This window comes from Thamnophis sirtalis, unplaced genomic scaffold (assembly GCF_051295495.1).
Source record: "Thamnophis sirtalis isolate CommonGarterSnake01/CBP01778 unplaced genomic scaffold, rThaSir2_p1.2 scaffold_8, whole genome shotgun sequence".
In the NCBI taxonomy this organism is placed as follows: domain Eukaryota; kingdom Metazoa; phylum Chordata; class Lepidosauria; order Squamata; family Natricidae; genus Thamnophis; species Thamnophis sirtalis.
The window spans coordinates 25052472-25066716 of NW_028261388.1; the positions used below are offsets into that span (position 1 = coordinate 25052472).

General features: G+C 36.5%; 1 protein-coding gene across 6 annotated transcripts in view; it reads right to left on the reverse strand.

Annotated features, from left to right (window-relative positions):
* STARD13 (StAR related lipid transfer domain containing 13) overlaps positions 1–14245 on the reverse strand; it is a 104338-nt gene that overhangs the window by 9099 nt on the left and 80994 nt on the right. For all 6 annotated transcript variants that reach the window (XM_014076489.2, XM_087721289.1, XM_014076488.2 and 3 more), the window contains one exon: positions 8304–8463. In XM_014076489.2, the coding sequence (XP_013931964.2) occupies positions 8304–8463 (160 nt within the window). The remainder of the gene's footprint in view (positions 1–8303; positions 8464–14245) is intronic.

Here is a 14245-nt window from a genome sequence, read left to right on the forward strand (position 1 = left end):
ACTACATGACCACAGAGACATCTTTGGGCAGTGCTGGCTCTGCAGCTTTGAAATGGAGATGAACACCGTCCCCTATATGCGAGGGGAACCTTTACCTTTTGATAGTTAAATATGCTTTTTTCAGTTATACACCTAGCAACAGGCTTGGTATGGCTGAGAAGTTTCAATTCAGAAGATAATTACTTGAACAAGGCTGGTCCAGCATTCTGCCACAATTCCTTTCACAAAGGATGTCTTGGTAGCCAGCAGAAGCCAGCAAGAAGCCAGGCCTTCGCCTTCACAGTAAGTCCATCTTGTTCTTTTAAGTAGGAAATATCTTTTTGGGTCTCTTGGATGTTGACATGTCTATTTCACTATTCTCTTTCCATTTCTATTCAATGTTCTTTAAACTGCCCACTGGCATCCTTTAATATAACAATTTGTGGTTGGAACCTTTTCAGTTCAAATATTTTTTCGGAAAACTTGTTTTGTTGTGATTGAGTCTCTATTCAGTGTCCTTATAAATGTCATAATACTGCTTCACGTCTCTCCTGCCATGGTTCTTTTTTAGGTTCCTTTCAGAGATCTTTATTTTTTTCTGGTTTTGACTTCTCGCCCCCTGTTGGCAATTTCCACTATCCAATTCGTTTGTCTGTTTCTTCACAGCTTTGATAGCCTGTTATCACATCCATCCTCAACAATTCCTCTGATCTCATTTCACAGTTTTTCTGGTTCCGTATCAATGACATTCACAACTTTCTCATGATCCCTCTGAAAATGTATATTGTGTTGAAGATCATTGAAACTTGTTCCCCCATTTTAAATTGGCCTGGAATTAACACGATCAGTTAATGAATGTTGCACGATCAGGTCACATTCACGTCTTTGCTATCATGTCTTTGCTATCATAATCATCTTTTTGAACCATAATATAACCAATGGACATTGTACCCAAGTATTATAGTATTATAACCCTATGGGGTTAGGCAGAAAGTTCCAGATCCAAAGGTACCCCGTGAGCTTCGTGGTTGTGGAGGTATAATAACTATACCAACCGTCTCTTTTAGGTTACAGGACTCTGCTTAGTCTGATTTGTCTGCGACAACTTCTTCACTTTACACTACAGAGAAAATGAGCATGAAGCCCGAGTTTGCCAGTTTTTTCTAAGCTTAAACCAGAATGGATAACATGCAAACTCTGATATTGTCTGATAGAAGCCCCCTTGAGTATTGTTGGAAACCAGAGATTTGCTTTCATTCTTTTATACTTGAAAACAGAAAAAGAAATGGAAGAAAATGCTACCATTAAGCCCTAAAACTGGCTGAACAGTACCAAAACCTATACAGTCCCAATCTTACAGGTGGAAATAATTACAGCCTTGCTCACTTTCTTTTGGCCTTGCTCACTGTAGTCTGTTACCCCATTAAATGCTACACGTGGTTCCCAGCAGAGGTGGGTTTCTGCCGGTTTGCCCCAGATCGGGCGAACTGGTAGTGGCAGTAGCGGGAGATGGGAGGCTCCACCCACTCATCCACCACTTCTGCACATGCGCAGAAGTGTTGTGCGCACAAGCAAACTGGTAGTAAAATAAATTGAAACCCACCACTGGTTCCCAGCCATCAAAAGGCTGCCTATTTGTTTAAATTATACTATTTGCCCCAACTCCATGAAAGAGGATTCAAGGTGTTGTTTGAGTGTGCATTATTTTATCTCCTCCTATGTGTCCTTTAATAACAGAGTATCAGCTGCAAAAAATATAATTGTAGGATATGGGAACAGGCCTATCTGGACATAAAAAGTTTCTCCTCTCTAATGATGGCTTCCTGGTCTTTTATGGTGAAGGGATTAGGATTACGGAATATATATTTAATATGTGTTTTCTTCTACAACAAATATTTCTTCAAATGTGTGGGCTCACAGCTTTATACCACTTTTGTTCTTTTATAACACTTCTCTTAAAGGAATTTCCCCCCAAGCTAATTCCTTTGCACAAATCACAATTTTATTCTAAAGTGAAGCAGAGTTATAACATATGAGATGTATTAAGGTTGTTTCTCTTAATTTCATAGTGGAAGAGATGGCACAGTGAGGGGGGGGGGAGTATGAAAAAAGCAGGCACATTTCCTTTTCCAAATTACAATACTTAGTCTTTCTTTGCTTCCTCTGTTTGCTATCTCATTAAATATATCACACATCTGCCGTGTGTGAGTTTGCAGAAGTACAAACTGCCTTTAGGGGAGAGAAAACCCCCAAAACATTCCTACAGCCTAATGATGACTGAGCATCTTCTGTGGATACAGAATCTTGACTGAGTAATGAGAGGAAGAAACAGAAGGAAATTGGCTGTTGGAATGAAATTACAACTATTCTAATATATTGTTAGAATTTCTATGAAGTCTCAGTTCACTGATCAGTTTGTGGTTTCAGGCAGGAATAAAGATGGTTGGGGAGCAAACAAATCCAAGATTTCAGGCTGATAATCTAAAATCAGGTTTGTCAAAATCGGCCTTGCCTGGATAATTTTCTCTTCAGTTATACCATGTTCCCCCCCAAATAAGACAGGGTCTTATTTTCTTTTCATCTTATTTTTGGGGATGTCTTATTATTTTTGAGGTACACGGAGGTGGTGAGCATGGTCACCTCATGACTGATGCTGTGTTTTCGGGGAGGGATTATTTTGGGGGGGAGGGATTATTTTAGCGCATGTGCTCAAAAGCCCAATTGGGCTTATTATCTGGGGAGGGCTTATTTTCAGGGAAACGGCATTGGCTAATAATAAAATTATCAACATTATTTTTATTTATTTTTATCTCACCTTCTAAAAATAAATAAAAATATTTTTATAAATAACTCAAGGTGACAAACATATCTACTACTTCCTCCTCCTATAAATTTTAAAGTGGATTTTTTTTTTCTAGAATGGGTTCATTCCCTGGAATAATGTCTCCCCTGATAATTCAGGGTGCAGCTATATCTGCATCCAGATTGTGTCTTTGTGAGAGTACGTGCCCAGACATATATTATACTGAATATTTTTGAATTATAGTCATTTTATTTGGTTATGTTCTTGTAAATCATTTAAGATACTTTCATACAGAAAATTAGTGTAGAAATTAAATAAAGACATACATACTTATGTAGCGTTTAACAATCATAGGACCAATAGTCAAATGTTAATCATGATAAGTACATTAAAAACTTTACAACTTCAAATTACAAACATTACTAATATCTATGCGTGTTACTGCAATTACTTCAACTAAATAGCAAAATGCATACTAATCTTCATTATTGCAAATTTTAATGAATATTGACAATTCTGGATTTTTAATCATTGCAGCAACACTATGGAGAAGTGTCACTTAAAGAACCAGGTAATCAAACCTTTCCAAAGAAATACTATTATTATATTGGTTGCAGAGTCAGATAGTTAGACTGGATTTGGCATTGTCATCTAGCTGAAGAATCCTTCCCAATGACCTGTGTTAAGCAGTTGTTGTTTGATGGTGTTAAAGGTATTGTTGCAGGATGGAAGTTGTTCCAAGAACAGCTGCCTTTTGCAATTGATGGAAGGTGATTTTGTCAATGCCGATGATGTTAAAGAGATGTTCCAGATATTTTGGGATTGCACCCAAGGCATTTATTACTATTGGTATTCTCTTTGCCTTCTTTTGCCACAGTTGTTTAACTTCTATTTACAGATCTTTGTATTTTGTGATTTTCTCCAGTTTTTTCTCTTGCACTTGCTCCACTTCTCTTCCATGTCCACAATCCAGATTTTTAAAAAATCTTTCTTATTGACAATTGTTAAGTTTGGGGTGTTATGTGGCAGGTACTTGTCTGTTTGAATTTTAAAGTCCCAGAGCACTTTAGTTTCTTCTTTTTCTATATTACTTTTTCTATTTTGTGGTCCCATCAGTTCTTGCATATAGACAAACAGTATTTCTTGCAATTTCAATGTACCATTGTTGTACTTTGTCAAATCATTGTTTGCATTATTGGCAATCTTCTTGCAGCATTATAGTAGCTAGGTGGTCCATTGTTTTTTCAGGTTCTTTGCAGAGGCAACATTTGCTGTCTGTTGTTATCTTCTCAATTCTGGCTTTGTATGCATTTACTGTTGTGTCTTGTGCAGTCAGAATTAGCAATCTTTTGTCTCTTCAATGTTCCTGCTTTTAACTATTGCCAGGTCTTGTTGTTATCTGCTTTATTATTATTAGTATTGTTTAGATTTGATAAAGCCATAAGATTCCCAAAAAACTCTAAATGGCTTCTGAAATATCCAGTATGTAATTAAAATGTCATAGCAAAACATAACTGACTCAGCAAAACAACAATAAATTTTTAAAAAAGGAGATGCAAAAGCAGATGTCACAAGAGCAGGTGCTAATATGACTGGCTAAGATATAGTTTCCAAAGGCTGATAACAATTGTGAACTACTGTATTCCTTCATGATATGGAAGCATGATGGTTTATTAAACATGAAAAGAGAAAACTTCATAGAACAAGAGCACTGAATATTTTGCAGCTGTTACGGATGAAAAGGCCATATTTTGGATGAGTAAACTGCAATAGAGAACAAAACCAATCATAGTGCTAATAGTAGCAATTAGGTGATTGAGTATACCAAGACTCTGAAAATTCATAGTGTGTATAATGTGGCACTTGAGAAAAAAGAAATGATGAAAGAATTGTTGAAAGGCTGATGTAGGCTTAATAGATATTACATATAGGACTAAAACCTCAACTAAAACTCAAGAAGATACGGTACCTCAAGCCCCCCTCTCAAAAAGGGAATCAATGACACAATTGTTCAAAATAAGTTATTGGGCAGGCACAGAATTTATATGAGGGTGTCACAAAGTTTATGGAGAATAATTAATATATTGCACCAGGGTGAAGAACCAGTAGGTGGCATAAGATCAATCACAATTGTATTTCTCTTCTTTAGTGCATCACTGAAGCCACTTTTAGCAAATACATGCCTAAGCTACCAAAAAGCTAACAGAATACACACACACACACACACACACACACACACACACACATATGAGGTAAAGGTTCCCCTCGCACATATGTGCTAGTCGTTCCTGACTCTAGGGGGAGGTGCTCATATCCGTTTCAAAGTTGAAGAGCCAGCACTGTCAGAAGAGGTCTCCATGGTCATGTGGCCGGAATGACTAAACGCCGAAGGAGCACGTAATGCTGTTACCTTCCCACCAAAGGGGGTCCCTATTTTTCTACTTGCATTTTTACATGCTTTCGAACTCCTAGGTTGGCAGAAGCTAGGACAAATAACAGGAGCTCACTCTGTTACGCAGCGCTAGGGATTCGAACTGCCGAACTGCCGATCTTTCTGATCGACAAGTTCAGCGTCTTAGCCACTAGCCACTGTGTTCCTCATATATATCAGTGGTGGGTTTCCAAATTTTTTACTACCAGTTTGCTCGCGCCCACCTCTGAGATCTGTATCTGTATCTGTATCTGTATCTGTATGTATATCTATCTATCTATCTATCTATCTATCTATCTATCTATCTATCTATCTATCTATCTATCTATCTATCTATCTATCTATCTTGCACAACAGGGAATTTAATTAATTGAACTGCTAATAATGTGGCATGAGAGCGGTGATGCTGCAGTTTGACATTCATAGGAAGCAGTGCTTTTCTGGACTACCACCAGTACTGAAATATAAACCGGCTCTTTCCTTATCATTAGAAGGGGAACATTAGCTCCATGCTCTGTTAATGGTCTAGGATGCTGGATAAAAAGCTGAGAACTTTTGTAAAAGTAATTTTATTTTAAATACATGCATGTTCATAGGCAATACAGCAGCGTGAAAAAAATCTATTTCTAATATGTGAACAAGCACACTATTTCTAATAAATTTAGAAATATGAAAGATGGAAATTTGGAAATAATAATTTTTATTTTGAGTCTAAAATGCATAAAATGATGGTCAAGAATATAAGAAGACTTGAATAAAATAGCTTCTGGATGTTACATTTAAAAGAGGATCTAGCAATGCAGGTTTTCATGACAAAAAATAAATTGAAGGGTCAATTATTATTAAATCACTGCAGAACCACATCCAATTCAAGGAGTTAAAAAAACCCTCTACTGATAAAACTGTCACAGCAGCCTTTGGTCACAAAATCCATCTTGGCAGACATTATATTTAGGATTAAATTTGGTGTGAAATTCTGACAATGAGAGAAAGAAGCCTACCATGCATAGGACCAGCATTTTTATTCAACATTTTTTAAGATCTTAAAAAAATGGTTCAAAATATAATATGGCAGTTGATGCTTTTAAAAATATGTTTCTCATACTACTGTATTTTTCGGACTATAAGATGCACCTTCCCCCCCCAAAAAAGAGGGCGAAAATCTGGATGCATCTTATAGACTGAATACAGCATTTTGGGCCTCCCGAAACCCCGCCCCTTAACAAACATGGACGTGCAGAGGATTGGGAGGCCTGCAAAGTGCTCCTGGGGGCGGAGGAGGGGAAAACAGTAACTTTTTACTTATTTTTTGCCCCCTCCAGGAGCACTCTACAAGCCTCCTAAAGGCTATGCAATGCCTCTTTGGGGGCAAAAAACAGGCCCATTTTTGTGAAAAATGGCCCGTTTTTTGCTCGTTTTTGCCCCCCCCAGCCCCCAGGAGCACTTTGCAGGCCTCTCAAACTCTCTGCATGGCCTGTTTTTCACAAATAATGAGGCATGCAGAGGGTTTGGGAGGTCTTCAGAGTGCAAACACTTAAAAAAAAAATTATCTCTTCAAAATCTTGGTGCATCTTATACTCCAGTGAGTCTTATACTCCAAAAATACGGTATATACAGCCTTTAATAGTCAGAAGCAATGAGTCAAATTTTAGGAAAATATAACCATTTTTCTTGGTGTATTACATTTTTAATTAGTACCATTCCTTTTTAAAAATCTTCTTTGAGAACTACAATCCAGAAATGCCACCAACATCAAGCAGTTATTAAATGTAGTTGGTTCTATTTAATAACACAATTCTCTAGTTGCAATGATTACATTAAGTGTTTTGGACAGGTCACATCTAGAAATATCCGGTAATACCTTATTCGTGTTAACTCTTTTTCTATTTAAGGTTATACAAGTCTCCAATTATGAGCAATTGAGATGGACTTCACTCCTTTTCAGGATTTTCAAAAAACATAGAGAATGTCTGCTCTTTCCTGGACATACTGAAACTCACAGGGAATTTCAATGCACAGATGTAATAAAAAAATATGGGTTGACAGAGCAGTCTGTTTCTACATGCTGCATATGGGGAAATGGATATAGAGTACTAATTTGCCATTACATTTTAGAGCAGAGAACTTGTAACTGTATCAAAGAAAGGCATACAAGAATTAATTAGAAAGAAAAATCTACTGTAGCATTTGTTTCTGATCTTGAGCTCCATTAATTATAAGTGAAGAAAAAGCATGGGCCCCACTCTACATATTCAAGACAACTGTTACATTTTCTTTGGAAAAGAAGTTAGATAACCACAATTAGTAGATGTAAAAGGAAAAGAAGAAAAGGATTAGATAGGTGAAATGAGAGCAAAAAATTTTTTACTGGCTACTCTTCAGCCATCTGAACGTAATTAAATCCTGTCAGAGCGTTTAGTATTTTTGAGTTTTTAAAATTAATGCTCCAGGTGTTCTAGCTCTCCAAAGGTTTAAAACTCATTTCTGCTCTAAGCATATTTTCTGTATAATAGACCGAAACAAAATAATCAGACAGAAATGGTTGGATACGTTAGCTATGTATTCCTTCCCGTATGACGTAAACAGGGAGGGATGGGAAAATAATAGAAGTGGAGGTTGGGAACTGTTATTTTGCTGGGGAGTGGGGGAGATAGTGATTTTCTCCACAAGACTGATCCTGATTCTGCTTGCATGTCCTACTGAACTGCTCTTTTTAGTCTATAAAATCCTTTCCCCCCTCTAGATATAAAGAAGCTCCATTTTGAGTATGGTAGCAACAGAATCAGTAAATAATACATTTAATCATCTTTAAATTGGTCATTCTGATAGTGATCACATTCCTGACTTTGTACAGTATCATTTCATTATAATATTTATCTATAGCACAGTGGGTTGGCAAAATAGGATACTTTCTATCGCATATATTATATTTTGTGTATATTTAGTACTGCAGGTATGCGAAATATCCCCAACAGAAATAAGATCAAAATAATAAAAGTCCAAATTATTTTAAAAACCTACAACACAAGATTAGTTGCAGATAAAACTTTTGTGTACTCACATATGCATTTATCAAAATGAAGAACTTACCTGATCCAGGCAATTATTACGCAAATATCGCAATGCCTGTTGTATACTCTGTGGAAGGGGTTGCCCTGTTCTTTGCACATGGACTATTAAAGGAACACCAAATATGTTCTTATCCTTGTAATCTGGAACCTTCATCCACTTCATGAACTTCGGTACAGACCTTAAAAACAATGATTATTTATGCAAATTATTTATATGATTATTGTCTGAATCCCGATATCTCTGACAAATTTGAGCCAGTTAAGCTTGAGGAAACTCAGCCACCTGTCTTCTGGATTCATGTCCCTCCTGGTTAGCTTCTTGGGAAGGGGCATGTGTCTGGGTCCAAAGGGTGATTAATGCCTCTTTGAGGGAAGGGTGAGTACTGCCTCCCTTGAAGGAGGCAGTGGTGTGCTCTCTTCTCAAGAGCCATCTTTGGACCTAATTCTGTTAGACAACTTTTGTCCAGTCTCAACCTTCTCTTTTGGGGGAAGTTGATGGGAGGGTAGTTGGCTCACTGCTTCAAAGGGGCAAAGATGAAGTCGAGTATCTGGAGTCTGGGGTATGGAATGAGTGCAATTGGTACACAAAATGTACCTTTGGAAAGGCTCCCTACTCATGACTATCACCTGCTCTTTGAGCACAAGCTATGAGTCCAAAAGAAAGCCTCACCCCAAATTCTCTCTGGAGAAATGCACCCCAAAGCAGAATTAGAGATGGAAAACCCCAACCGGTTGAAATTATTCTTTATCAATTCTCTTGTAGACTTGCTTATAAATTTAGGGTCATTTTCTTGCATGACCCATTTGCAACCCCTAGACAATTTTATCCTGCAGTTTTAGGATGATTTTTTTGACAGGGTAGCCATTCTTGGAAGATTCTCAGTTGCCATTCCAAGAGTATGGATTAAAAGAGACTCAAACCTTTAGAAAAAATATAATTTCTTCTTGGCTAATAACTTTCAATGACTTTTTTTGCACACAAACAAATCCTTCTCAATCATACTGAATGGGGCATGACTTGCCTCTGAGTCCATATGGTTAGAACGCTTGTGTGACGAGGACGTCCAAAGTTCATGATATTTATATATTGCAAGGCTTGCACAAAATAAATTATGATTGATTAATGTTGTACTCAGACACACCTGGCCCTAGTTATTCCTTTAATTGATCTGACTGAAAGTACATGGGTGATTACTCTTTCACGCTGGCATTCTGCCTACTGGATGTTTATGAAATAAATGAAACAAGCGCTAAACTTTGAGACTGTCTGTTCACTTGCAATCCTTCCCTAGATCAGTAGGTCTTACATGAGGGAGAAATATGCTAAAATTCAGACAATACAAAATGAAGTAAATATCCCAAAAGTGCTTTTTTAAAAGGCAACTGGACCTTGTTTTTCCTTGATGATGATTCGCTTCTCATCAAAGAAGCGTCTTTGGTTCAGAACGGAAGAAGCTTCTTGGATTAGAAACTAAATGTCTTCAAGGAAAAACAAGATCTGGTTGCCTTTTGAAAAAGCGTCTTTGGGACAACCATAACCTGGCTGACTGGGAATCTCCATAGATAAGGGAGTAAATGCCTTTTCACAGAATTGTAGTTAGGGCCGAGAGATAAGGATAAAGAGTCCCTGAACCATTGGAGTGCCAGTTGAAGAACTTTTTAAAATTCTCTTCAGTTTGAAACCACAATTACGTTCATGGAAGGCACAGTGGACTTGGAAGAAATGGCTAAATTCCCTCTTTTCATCTACTTTGTAGCAGACTTTTTTCCATAAAAGAAGTATGTGAAAGGTATCGACCTATTTATCATCTAATTTAGCTTTTATTAAGCATGATTATAATGCTTTACATGTATGAAATATCAGATAGCTCTGGCTCATAAATTTAATTCTTCTCTATGCCTTTTATGCGGGTTGGATATTATGGAACATTTAGAACGCATTTGAAGTAGATGGATATATTGGGAACATTGATATATGTGATGCTTGTATTTGTTATAAACTGCTAGTTATGAATCTTTGGATATTTATTATTCTGTCTTATTTTACGCAATTCCAGGAAAGTAATATTTTATCCCTAAAATATATGCAGGTTTTACATTTTACACATTTCCTTTTTTCATTAATAATTGCTTGTAGCAATGAAACATATTCACCATTTAGTTCAATTCACTTCTTCAGCACACGTACGTCAACTTAAAATTCAGGAAGCAATGGCAGAAGATTAAACTTGAAAGGATGTATAATTAATTATCTGAAAGTGTCTCACTATGTCCATAATCTCAAATTGCATGATTTATCATGAGTTAGCTATCATTGTAAAAATGTAGCAAATCCTGGATGAAGCTTAAAAGTATGGGTTTTGAGTCACGTTTCTGAGTTATTTTGTGCTCTGGTTCACTTATTCTAGTAACAAAGGTGGACAAACACTCATGCCCTCATGAGAAATATAATCTAAACTTTGTGAGAAAAAGGACAGTTGTGTGAGCTATCAAAACCCAATGTAGTTGCCATAGGAGTTGTGGAGATGGTTAACAGGCTAAGAATACCTACAGACAACAAGAGAGGTGTGTGGAAGGGCTCAAATGGAGATGATGAGTTATCAATATCTATTCCTGCCACGCCAGAAAAAGAATTTAAGAAAGCGATTTCTCATTTGTCTTCAAGCTTTGCCTATACATGAATTTTAAACTGGTGATACGCGGAGAAATTCACCTTTATTTTAGTGAAACAAGTATATTTGATAAGAGATACCACATTTTGCATCTAGAATATCTCAAATTTAGTACTAGCATCTCCAGTTTAAAAAGAAACAGGTGATGACAAAGATCTTGTTTTGGGATGTTACTGGTCAAAATTACCATCTACATACAACTAGTAAATATGTCTAAGCAAATAATAATAAAAAAATCATTTGCTCTAATGCAATTCCTACTAATGCCAGAGAATGTGTCCACTTAAATGATGTAATTTTAATTTTATTTTTAAAATCTTTTATTTTTTTAACATTTAATTTTAAAACTGGAAATTGGTTATAAAATAAAATACCAACCTCCAGGTAGTCCTTGACTTACAACCATTCATTTAGCGACTCTTCAAAGTTACAACAGCAGTGAAAAAAAAGTGACTTATGATTGTTTTTCACAATTACAACCCTTGCAGCGTCCTCATGGTCACGTGATCAAAATTCGGGCACTTGGCACCTGGCATGTATTTTCAATGGTTCAGTTGTCATGGGGTCATATGAACCCCTTTTCCAAAGGGGTTATGACAAGCAGAATCAATGGGGAAGCCAGATTTGCTTAACAACTGTGTTACTACCTTAGCAACTGTAGTGATTCACTTAACAACTGTGGCAAGAAAGATCATAAAATGGGAGAAAATTCATTTAAGAACTGTCTTGCTTAGCAATGGAAATTAGTGATCGTATGTTGGGGACTGCCCATAATACATCAATAATGCATCCCATATAGTCCTATATTTCCATTATAAATAAAAACAGTGGGAGACAAAGCCAAAAATAAAGGAAAAGGCTAAATGTACATCATGTAGGATGATGCAGACTAAAGCAGACAAGTTTGGAGACCTTTGGACTACAGCATCCTGGAAAGTTAGACGTAGTAGCAGCATATTTTAATTTACCTTTACAGAAATAAATGTAGCCGCACCAATCATGGTTGTCAAGATTTGTCCTTACCATTCTAAATGCCCCTACCATTCCAGACAATTCTCTGCCTCTAGTTTAACAGATTTAAACCACTCATTTCTGCAAAAAAATCTACAAAATGGCACACCATCAGTTCTAGTCATATATGCCATATTGAAAACAGTAATGAATTCAGTGTTTTCCATTTCCTTCCTCTAGATTTAAATGGATGAATGCTTCTCTTTATGGACCTTACTCTGAATAGCTCTATATCGTACAGCAATCGCCTAGCATAATATCTTGTGATATTCATTTTCAATGGAATTATGGAGATAGAAGTCACTAATTAAAATCCCATAATATTAGTTCAGGTAGTGTTGATTAAACATTACATACATTTATGGATGGCTTTTTTTTTGTTGATAGAGCTTTACACAAAGGAATCCAGCTAGATTTTTAGAATTACTTTTCACACTGTGAGATAAATATCTTTTATTGCTTTTGCCTGCATTTTGGCTGTAAAATGAGGGCAATAATCCTTAGCATTTCACATGGCCTACTTAAATGCCAGTTAATGCGGTGAAGTTATTTAGCGGAAATATGCTACAGTAGGGCAAATACTGAATTTTGTACGTCAAATCTGAAGATGTGTTACCAAGGGAGTCTACGCTGTATAATCCCCATTGCCAAATTGTATAATGTGGTCTATGCCCAATTAATTTTCTGGGACCAAATGCCTTTGCCTCTTGAAGACATGAGATAAGGAGATTGGTGTGAGACATGAGATTTCATTTAAGGCATGAGCTGGATTTGGTTGCTTTGAACTGATTCTCTCACTTCCCAGAGCAGAAAGGAGTCCATATTAAGGAACTCAAACTGAATTAGGACACCGAATCAGGTCAAAGATCTTCATGTGCGATTGGAAGTCTATTAGTGCTGTAGAAAGACAGACACCATAGCTGAAAAGAATGCTGCTTTTACCTTTTGTTTATCTATAGAGCAACTACAATGAGGAGAGGAAGGAAAGATGGAAATGGAACTGATTGACTGATAGGTCCGCCTTATACTTGCTAATTATTCTTGCAGTGCACTGAATTAAATGCATAATTAAAATGTTATGATATTAGAAACATGCAGCAGACTTTTTAAAATTAAACCAAATGAGAATTGACACTAAAATAATTCAGCAGAATTTCCCCTGATAGCACCAGTTTAAAATTCACATGTAGGCAATGCTTGGAGACAAAAATCATTCCCCTTTTTTATAGGAGAAAGAATCAATTCATGGAAACGTTTTTATTTATATAAGTGATTATTTTATTGAAGACTGATAGAGGGAAAAAAATCTTTAGATACTGGCCATTTCTGAATGCTGTAGCAGTTTGCTGTAAAGAGCTTATTTCTTAGAGGAGTTAAGATGCTGGTCTTGAAATCGGGGGAATTGTGAGTTCTAGTTCTTAGGCATGAATAGTAGCTGGGTGACTTTGGGCTGATCATTTAATACAATCCAGTTCACAGGGTTGTTATGGGAAAAACAGAAAGCAGGAGTATTAAGTAGGTTTGCCGCCTTCAGTTTACCAAAACAAAGTATCTGGATTGACGATCACAACTGGGATTGGCATTTTGGTCACTAAATGATGCAGTTATTAAGCAGGTCATCATGTGACCAGATCCAATTTTACAACAATTTTTATTGCAATCATTAAGTGACTTATCAGTTATTAAATGATTCACATGGTCACTAAGTGAATCTCTTGGTCATTAGCAAATCCAGTTTCCCAAACTGAGTTTGGATGTCAGAAGCTGGCTAGAAAGACTCATGTGATCAAAAATTACTACAATTGTTGTAAGTGTGAACCAGTTGCCAAATTGCAATCACATAACCATGGTGGTTGTAACTTCAAGAATGATTGTAAGTCATTTTTTTCAAGGCTGTCATAACTTCAGACCTTCATTAAATGAACAATTGTAATTCAAGGACACTTGAATATATGTTTATCCTAAAGATAAATCGATTTGCTATGATAAAAATCTAATAGTCAATCAACTCATAGCATCTCTGTCTGGCATTGGAGATAAACCAAGTATAATCCAATGGAAAGAAAAGAGGTGACAGAGCAGCCAGTAATGAGTTAAATTATTATCTGCTAGTATTAATACATTTTTGGTCCTGATGTATCAGTTGGGTGATGCAGGAAAAGACTAGCTGATTTAAGGAGGTGTTGACAGCTGTGATATAAGCAACCACGCATGCTTGAAAGTTACTTTTTCTTTTGGAATCTAGAACGCTCCTAAATAATTAGTGTGTGTGTGTGTG